Source organism: Sus scrofa, chromosome 14 (genome assembly GCF_054392235.1).
Source record: "Sus scrofa isolate SSC_HxYL_T2T_F1_AM1 chromosome 14, Sscrofa_HxYL_maternal_Yorkshire_Landrace_v2.0, whole genome shotgun sequence".
NCBI lineage: Eukaryota > Metazoa > Chordata > Mammalia > Artiodactyla > Suidae > Sus > Sus scrofa.
In genome coordinates, this window is record NC_139396.1 from 75,977,305 (window position 1) to 76,001,110 (window position 23,806).

The 23,806-nt window shown below is 37.9% G+C and overlaps 1 protein-coding gene across 19 annotated transcripts in view; it reads right to left on the reverse strand.

Moving 5' to 3' along the window:
* RYR2 (ryanodine receptor 2) overlaps nt 1-23,806 on the reverse strand; it is a 745,790-nt gene that overhangs the window by 277,369 nt on the left and 444,615 nt on the right. For all 19 annotated transcript variants that reach the window (XR_014827812.1, XR_014827813.1, XR_014827814.1 and 16 more), the window contains 3 exons: nt 22,179-22,262; nt 13,822-13,981; nt 9,775-9,922 (listed from right to left, as the gene is read on the reverse strand). Coding sequence is in view for 11 of the 19 variants with exons in the window: in XM_084996827.1 (XP_084852953.1) it covers nt 9,775-9,922; nt 13,822-13,981; nt 22,179-22,262 (392 nt within the window). In the remaining 8 variants the exon portion in view is untranslated. The remainder of the gene's footprint in view (nt 1-9,774; nt 9,923-13,821; nt 13,982-22,178; nt 22,263-23,806) is intronic.

Below are 23,806 nucleotides of genomic sequence, written 5' to 3' on the forward strand. Positions count from 1 at the left end.
ACATTGTCAAAATCAACTTTTCAGAGATCTGAAAAATACACAAAAGCTGGCAACAATGTGGCGAGTGTTTATTCAATAAAAATGGCCAAACATTTGTTAAGACATAAAGCTTAGTGGGGTTTTTTGTTTTGTTTGCTCTTTAGGGGCACACCCATGGCATATGGAAACTCCCTAGCAAATCAGAACTATGGCTGCTGGGCTATGCCATGTCCATGACCTATACCACAGCTCACAGAAACACTGGATTCCGAACCCACCGAACGAAGCCAGGGATCGAATCCGCCTCCTCACAGGTCCTAGTTGAATTCATTTCCACTGAGCCACAGTAGGAAAGCTTAGTTCTGTTTTAACTTGTCTAAGTGCTATTCCCTTCTTCCCAGATACACTGAAATCATAAGTCCTTCAATTAAAGTGAAAATCAGAAAACTAGAAGCCTCTGGAGTGGATAGAACAGAGTTGGAGTCCCTCAAAGACCCATTCACAGGTAACCATCATTATTTCACCTTTCTGATAATTCTTTGGAAAATCTCACTTGCAATACTAATCTTTATTTGAACTGACTTACACCTTGCTCAGTGCAAACAATGCTCTTCCTGGAGACTTTTGTTGAAAATAATCAGAGGCATTTTTTTTAATACCTTTGCAGCTGCTTGAAGAGGTAATAGAAGCTAAGGAAAACAATAAGCTGCCCAAGATATTTGAAAAGAAAATCTGGGGAATGAAATGTCCATAGCAGGCCATGAAAAGTTTCAACAGAATCCTAGTGATCTTGTAAGCCATGCTTATGCCCAGGGCTGTGTGTGATTTTAGAAAAGGTCTGTGAAGGCCCTAAATTCTCATCTTTGAAATTAGCCTCTGCCAAAGCCAGAAGGGAAGGCTAAGGTGGGGAATACCTGGTTTTGAGTCAAAGGCACATCCCAACATGCACAGAGAGCCCCTCCCTCAACAAAGACTGCAAAACACATACAACCCAGGCATTTAAGTAAGTCTCTAAATAATCAATACTTGACCATTAAAATGATTCAGTAGACCTTAGTAGCAATATGTGACAAAACAAACCCTAAGAAAGTCATTAAGCAAATAAACAACAACAATTACAGTAAGCATAGTAAGAAACCTCAGAGCAAGGGAGAATCCAATGCCATATTATATTAAAATGTCCAGTTTTTGACAAAAATAGTGAGTCATACAAAGTGACAAGAAAGTATGTCTTATATATACAGGGGTAAGTCAATAGAAATTGTCACTGAGGAAGCCTGGATATTGCACTTATTAGACAAATAATTTTAATTAGCTATTTCAAATACAGTGAAAGAATGAAAAGAAACCCATGTCTAAAGAACTAAAGGAAAGTATGAGAAAGATGTTTTAGCAAATAGAAAATATCAATAAAGAGACTGAAATTATTTAAAAAAACAGAAATTCCAGATTAAAAGTACAATAACTGAAGTTAAAAACTCTCTAGAGACACTCAATAACAGATGTGATCTGGCATAAGAAAGAAAAAATGAATTTGAAGATAGATACATTGGTATCATCAAGTATGAAAAACAGAAAAAAATGAAGAAAAATAAAGAAAGCCTCAGAGGCTAGGGACATATCAAGCCTAATAACATACATGTAACAGAAGTCTGGGAAGGAGAGGAGAGAAAAGGGCAGAAAGGATGTTTAAAGAAATAATGACCAAATATTTTCTAAATTTGATGAAAAACATTAATTTACAGATCCAAGAAGCTCAACAAAGTCCAAGTTGGATAAACAAAGAAATCCACAATAGACACATCATAGTCAAACTACTGAAAGACAAAAACAGAAAAGCAGCAAGAAAGAAGCAACACATCAAATACAAGGATCCTCCCTAAGAGTAACAGCTAATGTCTCATTTGAAAACATGGAGGCCAGAAGGCAATGGGATGGTACATACACAGTGTGGAAGGGAAAAAAGTTAACCTAGAATTCTACATTCATTGTTATTGTTCTCTCCAAGGCTTCTAACATAGAGCAGCCCTCTCTCATTTTTTCCTCTTAGCAAATAACCTCATTTTATGTTTCAACACAAAATAGTAACTGCACAGTAAGAATTCTCTCAGCTTCTTCCTGATTTTCCATAACAGAGTTTTCTGCATTCTTTTAACCCTTACCTCTTTCCTATGAAACTTAGGGGTGCATGTGTTCTCCCTCTGTACAAGGCTAATCCCTTCACACATGTCATGAATTTCATCCTCCCACTCCTACCCCAGTCCTCCTGAGAGATCACACCTCATCAAATTCCTCTCTTTCATTTTCAACATCTCCCTTTCCTCTGGTTCTTTTTCTTAGCATTTAAAAATGTCCAAGTTTTGCTGATTAAAAATACAAAAATTTTAACCCTCTTTTTCTCTCTAGTGATAGCTTCACCTTTATATTTATATACACAATTGGGTCTTTACATCTCTGTCTAGTTGTCTCACAGGCTTCTCAAACTCAACATGTTAAAATTCAAACTCAGAATCTTTCCAATTCCCCATCGCTATCTGTTCCAATTCCTGTGTTCTCAGTGAATGTGGCAGTACTCGACATTTGCCAATCCAGAAATCATCCCAGACACCTTCTTTATCCTTCCACTGATTCTATTTCTAAATGTCAAATGAATCTGTCCTTTCCTACTCTTTCTACTCATAGTATTGACTAAGATCAAGCTTTCAACAACCTATCTACACTTCTTTTATAGCCACCTAACTGCTGTCCTCCTCACCTCTAATTTTGTTCACATTCAGCCCATTCTCCAAAGAGCCACAGAGTAATTCTTTTCAACAGAAAAATGTTCTGTTTCAATCTTGCCTTCTCTTCATTTCCTCCTACTGCTCAAACTCCATTCTACAATTGGCCATGCAAAGCCATTTGTAATCCTGCCCTGTACCTCCAAGCCTTTACAAATACTATTATCTCTGTCTGGAAAACATGAACGTGGCTGATTCCTCTAAATTTTACCTTAGCTTTGATGGCTTTAAAACATGTCTCCAAATATTATGTCACACTTCCCTTCAGGAAGTGTGGGCTTAAGTGTGTGATGCATTTAGTGATTCACTTAAGACTAACAGAATACGTAGAAGTCAATGTAACAAGCATTGAGTTTCCTCCTTGCACTCTCTCTTAGATTACTCTTTCTGGAGGGAGCCAGCTGCCATGCTTGAGGATCTCTATAAGGAGGTCTACATAACAAGGAACTGAGGCCTCTTGCCAACATCCAGAAAGGAACTGAGCCCTCTAACCAACAATTACAGAAGTGAGCTGTCTTAGAAGCAAATCTTCCAGCCCCACTGAAGTCTTCAGATGACTGCAGCCCTGGCCAACTTGATAGCAATTTCAAGAGAGGCTATTATCCTGAACCACCTGACTAACTCACAAATTCCTAACCACACAAACTTTGAAATAGTTACGGTTTGTTGATTTGAGCCAAATATTATATTTTAGGGGAAGTTTGCTACACAGCAATAGATAATTAACATACCTCCTTTATGAAGATTTCTCTGACACCACCAAGCTGGTTAAATCCTCTATGTTGTGATACTTGGGCATTATGTTTACACCGCAAAATGGTGTTGACAATTCAGACTACCTTCCCTACACATCCTAAAAGACGCATGTGGGCAAAACTGTTTCACTGACTTTTGAATCCCCAGAACTAGGCATAGCAGATGTTCAATAACACAGCAATGTATTAAAATCAAATGGGAATAGGGATGCTTTGAAATATGGTAGCAACATGAAACTGAAAGATGGATTTAGTAAATATAAGCTTTTTTCTTTCTTCTTGAAACTCACATAGGCCACAAGAAATTAGGTAACCATAAGAGAGTAAACATTGCCTCACAGAGGGGTTAACAAGATAAAATTATATTATGGTTATAAATAGTATAAAACACTGTGTATCATTGGAGTAACGTCTCATCTAGCAACATCTTATAATATACTTCTCACCAAAAATGAATATATCGGAGGTACCCGACAGAGTTTATGCCCATAATTAATAGTCATTGAAATATAATCAGCATTATTTTTCTCTGGCACATACTGCACACTTCTCTGTACAGGGTAAAATGTATTCCCCTTATATATTGACCATAATTAACTATTTCCTTGAAGACTCAAGGTTATTGTTAGAGACATCATTAATCACTTCTCTGAGCTATACAGCGAGTTTGTTTCTTTCCTGTTTCCTCTTTAATTAGCTGGCTGTCATCTGTAACTTTAGAACTGAGTCGGCCTGACAATAGCAGTACTCCATGTAATTTTCAATGAGTATCAGAAGGCAATGGTGTGGGGAGAACCTACAAATGTCGAGTAAATAACTTCTAAAATGTTTAAAATTAAGCAGAGCTGGGGAAGGAACAGAAGAATGGATAATAATATATTTATTAAGACACAGACATGCAATATATAATATTCATGTGGGAAGGAATGAAAATAAAATTTGAGGGTGTCAAATGGTTGATATGCCAGAGTTTAAAACCATGGGTAATTTCCCCCTCAAACCTTTATTATTATCCTTATAATATCCTTCCAACAGAAAAGATATAGATTGTCATCTCTCTTATCTAATACTCTTGAGGGAGACACAAAGGTCAGGAAATACAAAGTTAGAAAGAAGTGCAAAAACTTACAGGACTCTTATTAGGTGCTTATCATAGTCATATTAGGCATGTACCTAATAGAGTAGTTGAGTTATTATTATTATTATTATTATTATTATTTTTTTTTAGGGCCATACCTGCTGCATACGGAAGTTCCTGGGCTAGGGGTTGACTCGGAGCTACAGCTGCTGGCCTATGCCACAGCAACATGGGATCTGAGCTGTGTCTGTGACCTACACCACGGCTCATGGCAATGCAGCATCCTTGACACACTGAGCGAGGCCAGGGATCATACCGCGTCCTCATGGATACTAGCTGGGTTTGTTTCCACTGAGCCACAAGAGAAATTCCATGAATCAAAAAATTTAAAAGTATGCAAAAACACTGGGCTATGTTATCACAAGTTTTTATTAATATATACTGCACATCTAAAATATTCACTTGTTCATTAAGTAGTACATTTAATAGGTTATCACAAAAGGGCTTGTGGGTTCATGAACCTAGGAGCTCTTAATCCTATGACTAATGACTGAAGTTCTCCACTGGATGCCAAGGTCACTAGGGGATATAAGATATTGGCCACACATGACTGTAACAGTTTACTCATAATAATCCACCACTGGTAATGTGGGAAGATAAACACATATCTGAAAGTTTACCCAAAAATTAAGATTAATCAACTCTTTAAAATATTTATAAAGTCAGTAAATCCCTAATAAGACTGATTATGGCAAAAAGAGAGAAATCAAACTATCAATATCAAGAATGAAGAGAGGTGCCACTACAGATCCTGCAGACGTTAAAGGGACAAGAAGACATTAGAACAACTCTATGGTAATTTAAATGGAGTAATTTACTGAAAAAATGTAACTTATCAAAACTGACATCAGAAGAAATAAGAAAGTCTAAATATCTCCCAAAGCCATTAAAGAAATTGTATCCATAATCAAATACTTTTCCTAAAGGATAAAACCCTAGGCTCAAATGGTTTCAATGATAAATTCTATAAAACATTTATGTAAGAAATATACAAAACTAACACAAATTTAGAAAATAGGGAGGGAACATTTCCTAACTTATGAGGCCAGTGTTACCCTGACATCAAAATCTGACAAAGACATTACAGGAAAAAAAAAAATTACATTATCAGTATTCCTATGAACACAGGCGCAAAAATCCTTAACAAAATAGCAAACAGAATCCAGCTATACGCAAAAAAGTACAATGTATCATGATCTAGTAGAGTTATCCTAGAAATGCAAACTTGTTTCAGCATTAAAAAAAATCAATGTTAGGAGATCCCTCATGGCTGTGTTTTAAGGATCCAGTGTCCTTACTGCTATGGCTCTGGTTACTAGTGTGGTGCAGACTCGATCCCTGGCCTAGGAACTTCCTTATGCCACAGTCGTGGCCAAAAAAAAAAAAAAAAATTATTCACAATGTTAGCAGAATCAAGTACAAAAGTATACAATCTTTAAAAATTTCAAAAAAAAAAAGCATGTGACAAAATTCAGCACCCCCTTCATGATAAAAGTTCCCAATAAATTAGGAATAGAAAGGAATTTCTTCAATGTGATAAAGGGCATTTATAAAAGAAAACCTATAGTTAACATTATACTTAGTGGTAAAACATTGAAAATTCTTTCCCTTAGGGTTAAGAATAAGGCAGGACAGCTTCTCTCACCATTTCTATTCAGCAGTGCCACTGTTTACAGGTTCAGTAAGTCAAGAAACCAAAAATGGCATGAAAAGTGAAACCGTTAAAACTATTTTTCTTTCTTTTCTTCTTTTTTTTTTTTTTTTTTTTTTTGGTAGACCTCATAGTTTTAGGTAGAAAATCCTACAGAATTTACAAACAACAACAACAAAAACTCACAAAAAGCAAAACAGTAAGAAGTGGTAGATAACTTCAGCCTGATCACAAGGGTATAAAATCAATATATAAGTACAATGAAAAATAGTTTCAAAAGATCTGACATATGTAACAGATAATAGATAAGACCTCTACTCTGAAAGCAACAAAACAGTTTTGAAATAAACTGGAGAAGACCAAAATAAATGGAGAAATGTACCCTATCTATGAATTGGGAGCCTATGTATTGTTAAAATGCTGATTTTCCACCAATTTAAAATTCAACTATAATTCTATGAAAATCAAATTCCCAAGCTGAATCTAATGTATACAGAAATGCAAAGGAGAAAGGAGAGTGAAAAAAAAACTTAAAAAAGAATAAAGAAGTTAGGACTGACCTAACCTGATCTTAAGATTTTTTTTATCAAGGTGACCTATTTACTTAAGGATAGACATATAGATCAATGGTACAGAAGGGTCAACAGGTATCTACAAAGGTGCCAACTTTATTGAAACTACAATAAGATATGATTTCACATCTACTAGAAGAGCTAAAATCAGAAAGATTCATTACCAATCTTTAGCCAGGATGTAGGAGCAATTGTTCCCTCTTATATTGGTCATGGGGGTAAATCAGCAGAACTATTTGAAAGTTTCTTGTAAAGTGAAATGTACATTTATCCTATGATCCAGAAATTTTACTTCTATTACCCTAAAAGAAATGAAAGTATAAATCTGCATAAAGACTAGTCTACAAATATTCATAGTAGTCTTATTCATAATAGTCAAAAACTACAAACAACCCAAATCTATATCCACAAGAATGGATAAAAAATTGTGGTTTATTAGTAGAACAGAATGCTACTCTGTGATACATATAAAGACATGGAGGATCATAAAAGTAGTTATGTTGAGCAAAAGAAGGTAGATAAAAAATAAAACACTACAGTGGTTACATTCATGCAAAGTATAAGAAGGGGCTAAATTAATCTATGATGATAGAATTTAGACAGCGGTTACTTTTCAGGGATAGAGGGAACTTTCTGTGATGAAGAAAATGTTTCACATGTTGCTTTGGGTACTGGTTCCTCTTGTCTATACAACTATCAAAATGTAACAAATTGAACACTGAAGAACTATGCATTCTATGATGTGTAAATAATACCTTGATTTTAAATTATTTTAAAACAACAATTAGCACTGAAGGCTTATTCTACACCAAGCAGGTGTAGAACTCTTCCCAACAGCTATGTCTTGGTTTAGAAGGCTTTATTGTTTACTTCCATCCCAAGAGTCATGTGGACGGCAAGCACTTTAAGACAGGCATGTTTTCTGTATCCTGTATACCTAGTAGTACCTGCTTCAAAATAAGAGTCTACCACATAGAGAACAGATTTGTGGTTGCCAAGGGGGACAGGTGAGGGAGTGGGAGGGACTGGAAGTTTGGGGTTGGTAGATGCAAACTATTACATTTAGAATAGAGAAGCAATGAGGTCCTGCTGTACAGCTTAGGGAACTATGTTCTGTTTCTTGGGATAGAGCATGACGGAAGATAATATAAGAAAAGGAATGTATATACACATATGACTAGGTCACTTTGCTGTACAGCAGAAATTGGCACAAAACTGTAAATCTACTATACTTTAATAAAAAATATAACAGTCGGATGAGAAAAAGTAAGACTCTACCAAATATTTGTTGCTATAAAGCTGGCCTCAAGCTAAATAAGAAATTACATTATGATTATAGATATTATTGTTAAAAGTAGATATCTAATTTTATTTGCAGCAAATATAAGGATTCAGTAAGTACTAAGAGCTGTTGAGATGCTAACTACACACTGATTCAATTCAAAGCACTGAGCTCTGGGGCTAAGAAACTGCCTCTCTCATTCAGTAAATGAGAAGACACAGAAGTCTCTCAATCTCAGTTTCCTCATCTGAAAAGTGAGCATAATACACAGACCATCCTTGAAGAGTTACTGTAAAAATTAAATAATACTTGTGAAGATCTTATAAGCACTTATTAGACATGATAAGCTCTATATAAATACTACCTATTATTACTACTTCAGGCTGAATTCCTTTGCACAGATGCTATTCTGAACATATTAATCATGAGAGACTACCTGACACAGATTTTAAAAACTTTCTATCCAAAATTATACAATGTAACATCCTAGACTCAGGTCATTTTTGCCAGCTTTAAAATATAGATATTTATACCAATTTAAACTGCAGGAGCAAAGGATTAAGGAGTTGATCATCTCACACCATACTCTTAAAAATAATTATTTAAAGGAAATGTGTTCTTTATGAAACCTTTAAAAACCCATTAAGGGAGTGCCCTATTGACTCGGTGAACCCACTGAGGATTCAGCAATGTCACTGCAACAGTGTGGATTTGATCCCTGGCCGTGGAACTTCCACATGCTCTGAGTGTGGCCAATAAATAAATAAACCACATTTATTCACCACAAATTTATCAAGTGCCTATTTTAGAGTGTTTTCCTTCCAGCAAAATATTGCATGAATTAATTAATATTGCCAATGAGCAAGAATATAAATAGTGAAGGTTTGGGAAACACCAGCTCTCACTATAGCTTTACTCCCACAAACAACTAAAACAAGTTCTTTTTTTTTTTGTAATAAACTCCTGTTTGGTCATTTATTAAGTTTCAAATTATAATTGTAGCAAAGGCATGTTTCCACAGGTCTTAAAAACACACAAACAAGCTTAAGTTCCACAAAGCCGGAAGTTTGCCTGTTTAACAGATTAAAAGCACCTAGCATGGTGGTATTTGTAGAATGAACTTTATCACATATAATTCTTTTTTTTTTTTTTTTTTTTTATGGCTGCACCCACGGCATATGGAACTTCCCAGGCAGGGATCAAATATGAGCTGCAGCTGCAACCTATGCCACAGATGTGGCAACGTCAGCTCCTTTAACCCACTGCACCAGTTGGAGATTAAACCCAAGCCTCCACAGCATCTCTTTTGAAAGAGAGCAAGATGGGTGTTGGGGTCAGCATCAGAAGCACAGAGTTAACTGTTCCCTCAAAGTCTTTGGGAAGGTAAATCCATCTCCTCCCCCTTCAGAATCACCACAGGCCTGAGCCACTCACTCTACTGAGAGATGATCTAATCCTTAAAGGGTCCTTCAGGACAAACGTGCTCCAAGCCACTGGCCTAATCTACATGCTTAGACTGAGGGACTCTAGCTTTTACTCTCCCCTTCTTTTATACACTTGGCTTTAAAGAATGACATCAGTTTACAATGGGAGGAGAATCCAGTAAGATGAAAATACCATGATCTTGATCGGGCGCCTCCAGGTTGTAGCCGTACCCCAGCAGTGTGCGCACAGCCTCTCGGAGGCTGTCCTTATTTGATTTCTTGGTTCGGTCATCTAGAAGGGCATAGGGAACGAGGCGAGGATTTCTTCTATTCTTTACATCCTGTGGGAAGACAAAAGGCACAAGATCATCAAAGCGCCATCCACTGTGTTTGGAAATGAGACAGCCACCAAAGACATCAAAGTATAAAAAGTGTCCCAAAGTTGACACTGTGCCTTCCACCTTCCCTTTGTCATCACAGGCTGCAGGAGCTACTGAAATACTACTGGTGTAAAAGGGTTAATCAAATGACTGCATCCATTTAAAAGAAACCCTCTCCCTGAGCACAAAAGGTAAAAGTAAAAGCAATAACAAAAGCCAGCTTTAAGGATCGAAATAACCACCTTCCATCCCCCATGGGCTAACTTGGAGAACACATCATTTTCTTGCCAACTTGCCTGACAGGTCTTTGTTATAAGAAGAGCCTAATTAGTACCTGTCATCTGATTTCTGAGCCAATAGAAAACAGTAGGTTGCTGTTCCTTCTTCAGAGAAAAGTCAGTGCATAGAAGGCCATCCCATGGCCTCAAATAGTTGGAAAAAAATGCATTAATTTGGCTCCAACAACTGGTGAAACCAGGTAGCACTGGGAGTACTGAAATAACAAACCTCACAATCTGCCTTTCATACAAGAGGCTCCAAGCTTAAAATGTGATTAAAGAAGTTCCTGCCATGGCACAGTGGGTTAAGAATCTGACTGCAGCAGCCCAGGTTGCTGTGGAGGTGTGGGTTTGATTTCCAGCCCTGCGCAGTGGGTTAAAGGATCCAGCATTGCCACAGCTGTAGCGTAGATCCAGCATTGCCACAGCTGTAGCGTAGATTGGAGGCTCGGATTCATTCCCTGGCCTGGGAACTTCCATATGCCCGTGGATGTGGCCATAAAGTAAAATAAAAAAATTTAAAAATAAAATGTGATTAAAATAGAGTTGACCAAATGAGAAGCTATCTCATGATCTCAGCAAAAGGATACCTAGCTGAAGACTAAGTACAAAACTTACTCTCATGGGAGGCAGAGATGTACCAATTGTTGCAAGACTTTAGGGCTCTAACACTTAAGAAATTACTTCTTTCCTTTCACTCCCTGCTGCAGGTTTGGTCAAACTTTACATCTTTCACAAGGCATCCTCAGTTCTCACTTTACCTTAGCAGGAAGAATGGGGAGGCTGTGGACATCCCCAAACCTCTAAAAAATAAGCTATGTGATGGACAAGGTTTGTGCTGGCTGGGTGGGAGCAAAGGCAACCGTTTCCTACTTCACGCCCCCGCCCCCCCCCCCGCAGCAAATCAGTACCTTATTGTGACTCCATGACCATCTATGGACACCTGGAGACCAAGTCATCTGGGCTGCTTGTCAAGGAACCCCCCCCCCCAAAGCCACCCTCAAATAAAACAAGGAACATCAGCAGAGTGCCCACCCTGCCAACGAAGCTTAAAGACACATTACCCAGCATTCTCCTCTTCCAACATGGTTGCTGCCCCACGACTTTTCCCATATAGAAATCAGAAGCCTCTGAGGATCACTCTGGAAATGGGGTCCTGGGGGTCTTGACTGTTAAAGGAGCTGCCCTGGGTTTCCATGCATATGAGTGCTTGAAATCAAGGGTGCAAGAGAGACAGAGCAGAGGGAACTGAAGCAAATGCCTGCTCTTGGGGAGTTTACAATCTAATTTGGAACGAGATGATGTTAAGAAGAGGGTGATAAAAAAGTAAGGACAGCACTCATTCAGATAACCCAACAAACCTGTGCTGTCAGTGGGGAAGAGGAACCCAAGCAAATGCCTGCTCTCAGGGAGTTGACGATCTCCTTCAGAACCAAGTGATGTTAAGAAGAGGGTGATGAAAAAGTAAAGACCATGCTCATTCAGCTAACCCAGCAAAACCTGTGCTGTCAGTGGGGAAAGCGGTGGAGGGATGGGGTGGGAGCTGGGAGTGGAATGGAGAAATGGGTCAAAGGAGAGCTTTGGCCAGTTCAGACAGAGCCCTGTGTTTTCATGAGGTGAACCCATGCACGAGGAAGAAGCACCCTCCAGGAAGAGGTGGGCACCAGGGGCCCTGGTTTGTCCCACAGAGCCATGCCATCTGCACAAGTGAGCGCCCCTTGCCAGAGAGCCAATGGGAACTCCTCATCCTACCCTTGGTATAAGGTTCAGGTGTACACACACACACACAAACACATTCACGCATCTCAAACACCCCCCCACACACATATCTACACATCTACAACACCCCCCCCACACACATACACACACATCCACACAAACACAAAGAAACACATAAACACAACTATACACACAACACATACACTCATCTACAACACACCCACACATACACACAAATGCTTATGTGGACAACCTCATCAGTTACAACCAGTTTAATTCAATATAAAAATACCTTATCCTTTTATGAGACAAATCAAGGCTACGCAAATTTTCTTTAGCCTTCCAAATGACAAAGGTCACCGGCTCAGAAGGATTTTGGAAATGTAATTTTCAAACCAACATTTCACCTTTATACTGATTCACAACCTAAGCTTATAAGTAACCATCCACTTTTTTTTTTTTTTTGTCTTTTTGCCTTTTCTAGGGCCGCTCCCGCAGCATATGGAGATTCCTAGGCTAGGGGTCTAATTGGAGCTGTAGCTGCTGGCCTACGCCACAGCCACAGCCACACCAAATCCGAGCCACGTCTGTGACCTGCACCACGGCTCACGGCAACACCGGATCCTTAATCCACAGAGCAAGGCCAGGGATCGAACCTGCAACCTCATGGTTCCTAGTGGGATTCGTTTCCTCTATGCCACGACAGGAACTCCCAATTCCTGAAAAATCTTTAAGTAAAGGCACCACCCAAGAGGAGCTGGTGAGAAGCCTTGTGAAAAAGAAAAGAACAATGTGGGGTCTGGAGGGAAAAGGCTCAATCTCGGCCTGGTCCTGTAACCTGTGTAGCATTGGACAAACTGCTCTAAAGTTCCCAGCACATCATATGTGACTTGAGAATAAAAACTGTTCATCCTTCAGGAACTATCGCAAGAGTTAAAGAAGAAAATAATGTGAAATTCTAGGCATAGTGTCTGGCATCTAATAATAATAGCCAACTGTTCTATAGTATCTGTTAGGTGCCATGCACTGGTGTAAGCCTTTTTTATGCATCTGTTTTTTGAGGCTCAATAATTTAGTGAGGAGGAAAACAGTGGCACAAAGAGAACTGAATTTAAGTAACCTCCTCAAGGTCACACAGTCACTAAGAGGCAAGGCTAAACATTGCTGTAATTGCTGTGCTATGCCGCCTCAATATGTACCCAATGACTCTTAATTACTCCTGTGAGCCACCACCGATAGAGATCCATGATTCTGAAATCCAAAAAACTCTGAAAGATCATTTTTTACTAAGTTGAGCAAAAACTCAATTGGTGACAAAACACAGTCTGAACTGATGCCAGGCTGGTGACAGTCTTCGTTTCTCCCTCCCAGTACCATCACGTCTACATGGCATGACAAGGGTCATTTCCACTAGTCTGCTGTGGGGTGTGCTAGGTTACATACTCATGTCACCATTCTGAAAATCAACAAATACCTGGATTCTGAAATTCATCCTGCCCCAGGGGTTTTAAATCAGAAGTCATGGACCTTTTTTATTATTAGTGTACCTCAATCTTCTCATATGTCAGAAGTTTCTCCTAAAAGACAATTTTGGAGAGAGAGATGCCACAATTTTGGAGACAGAGATTATACATCAGTGGTCTGGTGATGTTCACTCTGCCCTCACGGTAACAACCAGACCGAAGGTGGTCTGACTTCTTGTGTCCAGGGCTGAACAGGTGCTGCAGTGCATATGTACATTAAGATAACCATACGAGGTGGGTTTTACAACAGTCATGATTTAATCACCCCAGTTACAAATTACGCTAATTCCCCTTTAAATCAACGTCAGCCGATGTGCTGGAGATCTCTGTTCCTATGTACCTGTTGGATGCCATAGGTCCAGCCCTGCCGGATTCGATCTCGGGCCCACACGTTATGAGCATTTTCTGCCAGTTTGTCCACCATCGCTTCCTGAGATGGGGTGAGTTTGATAAAGCTCAGGTCCATTGGGGCAGGCTTGTATCCACTTGTCAGCTGGTAACTACAAAGCAAAGAAAAGCAAAGCAAAAGACATATATAATGAGCCTGTCCAAAAAAAGCCAAGGTTTAAAAATCTCTATAATAGTCTTTTAATTCCAATTGTTCCTAATTCATATTGTTATAAACCACTGTGGTGACTAGTGGGCACTTTTCACTGAAGCTAAAAACTCATCAGGTGGAAAGGCCACATCATCTTTATGTTTTCATTTTTATGCCAGTAAGACAGAAATGAGAAAATCCTATCTCTTAAAGTGTATCATTGTTTGCGATCCCAACAGTTGAGGATTTTGTACAGCATAAATCAAAGTATTGGTAATCGATTAAAAAGTTTGATGACTTTCTCTTCATGTTAAGACCTTGTTCTTCCTCAACATTTACATATTACATTAATGTAATATCTGTCTCAGAAATCTGTGTAACCTTTCAGATACTGGCTGTTCATTACAGGAAAATTTGAGTGCATTTATATAGTATTTCCCTATTGCCATTCCTACTTCCATAATTTCAGAAGCCTCTAGCTAAGCCAGAGACTAGGAAATCCCAGGCATATAATTAACTAAAATATGATTAAGACCTGGATTTTCGGGAATTCTTACCGGTAACTATTTCCACACTTTAAGCTGGAGAGAAAAGGTAATAAAATAACTATAGGTTTTAATCTTTTGAAAGAAATATAAAATTGAAAATATAAAATTTTCAACACATATATGAGGGCAATAGGACTGCTCTGCTACACACACACGTGCATACACACAGCTGTCTCATTCTATTTAACTACAGAGATTGACAGAAAGCTTATTTTATAGCTGCTTCTCTTTCATTCTCTGCCATTGTTGTGTCCCCTATAATCAACTATGCCTTGAGGTCAGAATATGTTTCTGATCCATTTTTCTAACTGTCATCACACTTAAAAGAGTGCACGGCAGAGAGGAGCCTTTCAATTTACAGTTTTTGAAAGAATTAATGTTATTTACAAAATGAATATAAAGAGATATGCATCTACATCTCAAAGATTCTCCTTTGGTGCAAACCAAGAAAAGAAAATTCACCAGACAGCTAAGATAAAAAAAAAATTATCAGAACATGCAAAAATGTTCTTTAAGGGAAAACTATAAGTAATCATTCTTCTTTTAATTATTCTCGGCTATGGCTGGCATGATTATAAGGTAAGATCCTTAACATCAGGGAGTTGAACTGCTTTGTTCCTAGCTAGCCCCAGAGCCTAGAATACTGCCTGAGACATGGCAGATATTCAGTAAAAACTTGTTGAATGAATCCATGTATTACAGCAATAAATAATTTAAGGTTGAATAAAGTTGATTTTACCTTAATTACTCCAACTTCCTGATGTCTTTTATTTGTAAATGATTTATCCACAAGCAAAAGTTTTAGAAACTATTTTGTTTAAGTAGATCAAGATTGGCCTAGCAATTGCAAAACTATGGCTAATTACTGCCTGATGTCACTCCATTTCTATCTACAAGCTAAATTTATAGACATGATATTTTGTTCTGTTTTAAATCAGGACACTGCATGTTTGGGTAAAAAAATATTTTTTTGTTATTTTCTATAATGAAGCCACATTGGATTTTTAATCACTCATATAAATCACTACATTTTATGGAATTTTGATGTTTAAATGGACACTCTGTCAACTGTAAGCATATGCAAGTTCTCACTGGGAAAACATTTTCTTCAAGAAAGGGCTCTCAATACATTTCAAATGCAATGTCTAATTTCCAGTGGTACTGATCCCTCCTAGCTGTCACAGAGGATACATATATGGTCAAGTTTTGAAACTAATCTATGAATAATTGATAAGAACCTAGTGAGGGATATGTGTATGATGAAAGAAGAAAGATCCTGCCCCTGAAACCAATTTTAATGGTTGATTTACCAGCAGTGTCTTCTATGGAATGGGGAGGAATTTCTGAAGGGTATTTTCTATAAACAATTACAGAGAAGGTCTACTAATATATAGCAGAATTCCACATTCCACTACATGCCTCTGATATGTACATACAGTATATGTATATACTACAGGGTAACATTGGTATAAGCATTTCTCTTTATTTTCTAAACTTTCCTATTCCTATATAGACTACCTACTAGAGATGCTTTAACTTGTGATCACAATGAAAACCAACAGAGATGTATTTGCATCAGTTGATTTGAAATAGCATAATAATTAGTTTACACTCATTTTCAGATATAGACTATGATTCATTTCACTTGCTTTTCTTCAGAACCCTGTGCAAGAAAGAATTTAAAGTGGTTCTTTTAAATGGCTAATAATTCCATGCAAATTAAAGTAACTAATTCCGATTTCACCTGAGCCTTATTTCCACAGTTACACTTCATATCATCTTCTACGGTAAAAATAAATATAAATATCTTTGAAATCCAGACTTCAACCTCAGTAGGTTGATAAAAATGCTGACATCATGAATGCTTTAACCAGTGGTGTCAATCATGATTTTAGAGAGCATTTTTCAGTTTGTAAAACATGACAAAAGAATCAAACCACTATACCAAAGGAGATTTTTTAAAAATGTATGTAAATGTTCTTTAGCACATAATGCCCATTTAATTTTATTAACACAATTTAATTAGGGATATAAAGATCAACCAGGAGTTCCCTGGTTGCTCAGTGGGTTAAGGACCTACCATTCTCATGTTTTGACTCTGGTTATCTCTATGCCGCAAATTCAATCCCTAGCCTGGGAACGTCCACATGCCAAAGGTGTGGCAAAAAAAAAAAAATCAACTTCTAATACAAACTATTTTTTTGTGACTGAAAAAGAACACAGAACAAAGCTTTTGAATGAAGTGTTATTGACATGAAACTTGGGAACTAAATGGCTTCAAGCAACATTTTAGATTGACTTCCAGAAATTTAAAAGAACTAAGGGAAAGACTGCTACAACATTTCTTTAAAAATAGAATTTTGTAGCCCAAATAATAGGGAAAAGTCATATCATTAGTAATTATACTAATATAAAATATGTAATAGCTCATATTAAAGGCATCTATATATTACATTCTACCTTCTCAAGCTTCTTGGGAAAATTCTGCCAAAATAAGTCAACAGATTTCTTTCTCCTTAAATATATTCACCTACTAGGTGTTGCTATTTTTTCCTTTAATATGCAAAGCTATGGTGCAAGCAATCATTTTGCAAAGTCAGGTTATGAGGAATATATATTATATTCAACAAATATATTCAATACATTCATTCCCAAAGTATTAAAACTCTTGTAGTTACTAGTTCTTAGTTTTATTTTGATGTAGTATATAATGCAATAATTTTTTTAAAAGAGATTACTAAATTACAGAAAATCTCTCGGCTTCCATTTCCTTACTGTAAAATTTCTTTTTAACACTTCTTTGCCTCGGGGTGTGTGTGGGGGGGAACTGGCAAGATGCCAGTTTCACTGACATCAAATTACCAAAGATGTAAATAAAAACATAATACTTGGCTCTGCTGATGAACTGTCATGTTAAGCAGCAATTCAATTTTACGCTTCCTTCTCACCTGACCCACATTTTCTCCTAATTAGGAATTCTCAACGAGCCTTTTGAAAAAGTGTTCAGTATAATATCACTGAAGGGCCAATTAAAGCGGTGCAACAAAAATGGGGCAGGATACCAAAAACACGAAGGAACATGCCTTTTCTTTTTCCCCCAGCCTCTCACACCTCTCAGGCTGACTTGTTTAGTATGAATCAGGTTAAATGAAGCTTGGACGTCATTATGCTCATGAGATGTGAGATAAACATGAAAAGATTATGTCCAAGTTCAGTGGATGTTCGCTGTAAATTTCAATACCAAATCAGCCCTTCAAGTACCTTGAACAAATGGGAAAATCTCGGATGACTGCACACCAGAGATATTAGGAACACGTTTGGCTGGAAGCACATCAACTAAAAATGAATACTGGGCTGACATTCGCACAGAAAGAAGACATATACAAGGAATATACAAAATTTCTTCTCTAGAAAACAAATACAAAAGAAAAACTGCAGTGTAGAAATTAGAAGGGAAAAAGCGTAGGGATCAATTTCTCCTACTACATCATTTCTTCTTTTTGTTTTGAAATAAACATGTAATACGATGATATACCCTGTACCTCTCCCACATCTAAAAATTTTTTTTGCTCTAAGCCCTTCCTGTAGCCCACAGCCTCTTTGAAACAAAACCATGCAAAGATCATTTCCAGAGAGAAAAAAAATGAAAAAAAAATTCTTGAGGATTTTTTAAATAGGCTTTGAAAATTCACTGCACAGACAACAGTCCTTAGAGAAAGGCCTTCTGATATTAAAAGTTCCACTCCAAAGGACCTTATATGATGGGGCCTAAAGGAAGACCAGGTAAAGAGCCTAGTTTTACCAGCTCCAGACAGGCTGAAGTTTCCAGAGCTGAGAGGAGAGGAGAGTAAGCTGGAAGCCAGGGCTCTCCACCCTACCCCCCACCCCTCACCCCCCAGCTCAGATGGAGACCAGATAGGTGCCAAAATCCACCGGGAACTTCTGTCTTGCTTACCAGATTGGACCCAGGAAGGTGGCCAGGTTCCAAGAGCTCCCACACCCAAATCCTTGTACAGCACGGTTTTAGGAGAATAGGTTTGGCAACAAACCAAGTTGCCAGGCAACTGTCCCTCCTCCCTCCCTCCACCAGGGAAGCCTGCGCTCCCCAGGCGGCCAGAGAGAGCCTCCTAAAGAAGCAGGAATGAAGCTGAAGGAAGAGCAGGGACCTGGGGGACTCAGCAAGAGGAGGAGGAGAGCCTTGGTACATGGTCCAAAGGTGAGTCAGAAAAACACGTCTCAGAAGCCAACAGAAGTGAATGAGGTCAATTAACAAAAACTCTCCTTTGATCAAATGGAGATCTCTGAGCCCTCTTTGTGACCTCGTCTCTGACCTTGGGCTCTGTCCTTGTTCCACTTAATCCAGTTTTAGCAAGAATCCAGCTGGATGGTTCAGTGGAAAGCCTCTGCCCTTGAAGCCATCACATTCCTCATCCTGACACTTGATATCCTCCCACTCTGGTCTGCCTTCAGCAAGCATCCTATCATCCCTGATGTTTCTTCTCAGCAATTCCACATTCACTAACTCACCCCTACCCCCTGCCACTCCGGTCCTTGGCCACAAATCTCTGCTCATCCTTGCTGTATATGAATACTGAGGTCTCTCTCTTCCTCTACCGCTATAGTTTCTGGATAAAATTTGCCTTTATAGCTTTAACTTCTGTCTGGCTCTCTTTGACATAATTCAGTCTCTAACAGCAAACTCAAAGGAAAAATGCCTAAGGGCCCACTGTCCCCACCCTGTCAGGTGAGAATCCTAAACATATGAAGCCCTGAGAGTAAGAAGCAGGTAAACCTTGAATTCACACTCAATAACAAATATCCATTCTGTGTTTGAACGTCTCAGGCCCTGTTCTAGGAACCAATCACTGAATAATATGGGCAATCTATATTTTTACAGAAATTATATTTAGATGAAGAATCAGGCAGTAAACAAAATGAACATAAAATAATAGTATGTTAGACCATGTAAGTGCTAGGAGGAAAAATCGAGTAGAAAAGGGGGCATGAGAGGAAGTATAATTTAAAATAGGGTGCCATATCTTCTTTACCCAATAGAATACTACTCAGCCATAAAAAAGATGAAATAATGCCATTTGCAGCAAAATGCATGTACCTAGAGATTATCATACTAAGTGAAGCCAGACAAAGACAAATATCATAATGATATGGCTTATATATGGAATCTAATAAAAATGACACAAAAGAACTTATGAAACAGAAACAAACATAACAGATTGCAAAACCAATCTTATGGTTACCATAGATGAGACTGCAGAGGAGGAGGGAGGAATTTGGAGGGTGGGAATAACATATACACAGTACTGTTTAAAAAAGATGATTAATGAGAACCTGCTTACACAGAGGAAAATCTACTCAATAGTTTATACCAACCTATATGGGAAAAAAGAATGGATACATTTAATGGATGACTGATTAACTTTGCTATACACCTGAAATTAACACAACATTGTAAATCAACTATACTCCAATAAAACTAAATAAAATTTAAAAAAAAAAAACAGGGTATGAGAAGTTTTTAAAATATGAGGTAGAGAAGGACTGCTTTCAAAAAATGACATCTGAATCAAAACTTAAAGGTGAGAATAAACTCAGAAAACAGTGATCTAATGGAGTTTTCACTGACCAGACTAGGATTAAATTTTCACTATCAAGCTGCATTCTGGCTACAAAACCCATTAGGTTTAAATATGAAGTTAAGTTCAAGGAGAGAAAATGAAGAACATTATATACCAGCACATTTAAAAATGTGTGGTCTGTGAGATTTACTCACTACACATAAAAGGAGTATATAAATATTTTTTTTTCTTCACAGTCACAGTGCCTCATCATTAGAGAAAAATTCCAGCTGCATTTGTAACACTCTTTTTCATTTAGGTAAATATTTACATAAACACTCTTTTTCATTTAGGTAAATATTTACATAAACTGGTATTTCACAAGCATGTGCTTGTGCCTATAGGCATGGTATAAATATGGGTCTGCACACTCAGGATCCATCTGAGCATTCATTTCAGAGATTCATTTTAAACTCCTATATACCTACATGCAACAAGATCATTCTTAGCCTTTTATATGCACCAATATGCCTGACAGATTCCATTTACTTGTCCACATCCCATCACTATAAAGGCTTCACAGCATCAGGGGTTAGAAAGGGATGCAGAAGGGAGGGAATTTAGCACTAATATTAAACACCTCTCAGGTGATTTTAATGTGCCTTTTCACAACTCAACACTACCTCTTATTTCCCAGTGATATATACAAGCAACCAGTTTCTGACCTGTGTTGATTTAATAACAATTAAGTGCTAATGAAAAGTTTGAGTAAAAGGCACTGGTCATCAGACAAGAATTTTATTTTCATTTGAACCTTTAGATTTGTTAAAAATATCAATGACTCGGGGATATTAGATATTGAGAACCCACAAGATCTGGGTATGGATTCCTTTTCAGTTGCATTTTTTTTTTTTTATTCCCATAGCAATTGAACTCTGCTCATCAAAGTCTGCTGTGGGTCCAGGGTTTAAGTTTACAATAGATGTTGGAAGATTTATGAATTTAAGAATAGACAATTGGAGTTCCCATCGTGGCTCAGTGGTTAATGAATCCGACTAGGAACCATGAGGTTGCAGGTTCGATCCCTGGCCTTGCTCAGTGGGTTAAGGATCCGGTGTTGCCATGAGCTGTGGTGTAGGCCAGCGGCTACAGCTCCAATTGACCCCTAGCCTGGGAACCTACATATGCCCTGGGAGTGACCCAAGAAAAGGCAAAAAGACAAAAAAAAAAAAAAAGAATAAACAATAATGTGTTGTGCCATTCAACTGCCTGCTGGTTTGAGAGGAGGGTGAGGAGGAAAAGAGAGAAAAGGAGAATAGATCTCACCATGATTCACCTCTTCTACAAAAGACCTGAAGGATTTTAAATGAAATGATTTGTATCATCAGAAAAAGCTAACGCTCACATTGCCTGTCTTCAAGTAGGGAATGTTAGACATAATTCTGATAACACTTTGAGCCTATGTGCATCCTTAAATCTGAAATATGTTTCTTAGCATATAGATGGGTCTTGTTTTTGTATCCATCCAGCCACTCTATATCTTTTGAATGGTGAATTCAGTCCACTCACATTTAGGGTGACTACTGGTACTTGAGGGCATACTAACAGCCATCTTAAAAATTGCTGTGTGCTTGCTATTTTTATCTCCATAGTTTCTTTTTCTCTGTCCATGTATACTTCTGTAAGTTCATCATTTTCCACACTAGTATGCTCTCTTTTCCCTTTCTCTGTCTTTGTAAATTCCTTTTAGGTTTTTGTCTTGTGGTAACTTTGGGAATTACATAAAATGCTGAATGGGTGAAAAAGTCCATTTTAGGTGGATAGCAACTCATCTTTGAAAGCCTCTAAAGGCTCCATCGTTTATTCCTCCCTTTTATATTATAGACTTGATGTAGTCCCTAGCATCACAAAAGCAAGTTTACATATTGAATTGCATACATATAAGCAAGGCGCCTAGGTCTCTGTCAGGAGTTATACGGGTACAATAACACTAGAGTAATGCACAGCCTATTTAATTGCTTAGAATTCAACTTACTTCTTGGGCAGTTTCATTTTTTTCACCTTTTCTTCAGCATGTTCGTCCGATATGCCCACATGACATCCTAGTGCCAACAAGGTCCTGGAAAACAAAACCAGAATAAGCTGTAACAATTCTTTCCCAGAGTCCAGCACAACAGCAGCTAGGAAGGAGGCGTAACAGGCCACCTTGAACGCAGAAAGGTCTTTTGTTTCATAACAAAAGGAGGAGTTCCCATCGTGGCTCAGTGGTAATGAATCTGGCTAGTATCCATGAGGACACGGATTCGAACCCTGGCCTTGCTCAGAGGGTTAAGGGTCTGGCATTGCCATGAGCTGTGGTGTAGATCGCAGATATGGCTCAGATCTGGCATTGCTGTGGCTGTGGTGTAGGCCTGCAGCTACAGCTCCAATTGGACCCCTCGCCTGGGAACTTCCATATGCCATGGATGGGGCCCTAAAAACAACAACAACAACAACAAAAAAAAAAAAAAAAAAAAAAAAAAAGAGGAAAGCAAACTTATTTATTAAACATTTACTTTTGAGTCATGAATTAAGACATTTGAAAATTGAACGTCAATTCAAACCCCAAAAGGAATATAGGGAAAAGTAAGACTCTCCAATACCTCTCCTCTAGTCCTACCTTTTTTTTTTCCCCCTAAAGGCACTGATTTCTACTAATTCTTGAATGTCCTGCTACAATCTATGCATCTCCTAAAGGAGATGCATATGTGTGTGTGTGTGTGTGTGTGTGTGTGTGTGCTGTTGTCTTCCTTTTACATGAAGGTTATAGGTAAGAGAGAGTTCTTTGTAATTTCCTATCTTGACTTTACAAAATGGCTCTGATACACAACACAACTTTGATTTACTTTATATAAAGCTGGTTTATTGTTCAACAGCCCTGAAATATTCCATTCACTGAATGTGTCATAAGGTTTTAGCCCATTTTCTGTTAGCCTTCTGTTATTGCAAATAATGCTGCAATGAATAACCTTATACATTTCATATATGTATTATATCCTTTATTTGCATGATAAATGCCTGGACATGAAATTATGGGGTCACAAGGGATGTACATTTCAGAGTTTGACAAACATTGCCAAATGTCTACAGAGCTGGTAACCATCTACATTCCATCAGCAATATTTGACACCGCCCGTTTCCCATATCTGCTCCAACAGACTTACCAACCCGTCAATTAATAGGTTAATGAGGTATCTCATTTTGTTTTAATTTGCATTTTTCTTAATATATCTGCACTTGAGCACCTTTTTCATATGCTTAAGAGATACCTGCATTTCCTTTCTTCTGTGAAAATATTCCTTGTTCACTTTTCTGTTAGATTTGATTTTTGCTGTTACATTTTAGAAGCTCTTCAAATAGATGAGATATGAGTTATAAATATTTTCTCCAGTTTGTTATTTGTCTTTTTATTATCTTTATGGTATTCTTTCTATGCAGAGTTTGAAATTCTTTTTATACAATTGACTCTATCTTCATTTTTAAAGGCTTCTGGGTTTTATGTGGTCCTTAGAGATTTCCCATTTGTAAAATAAAAACGTCCCTGTTTTTATTTGGAGGAGGAGGAGAGGCTATATGCCTTAAGACAGGGATTTAACTTTATTTTTTTCCCAGATGGATATCTAA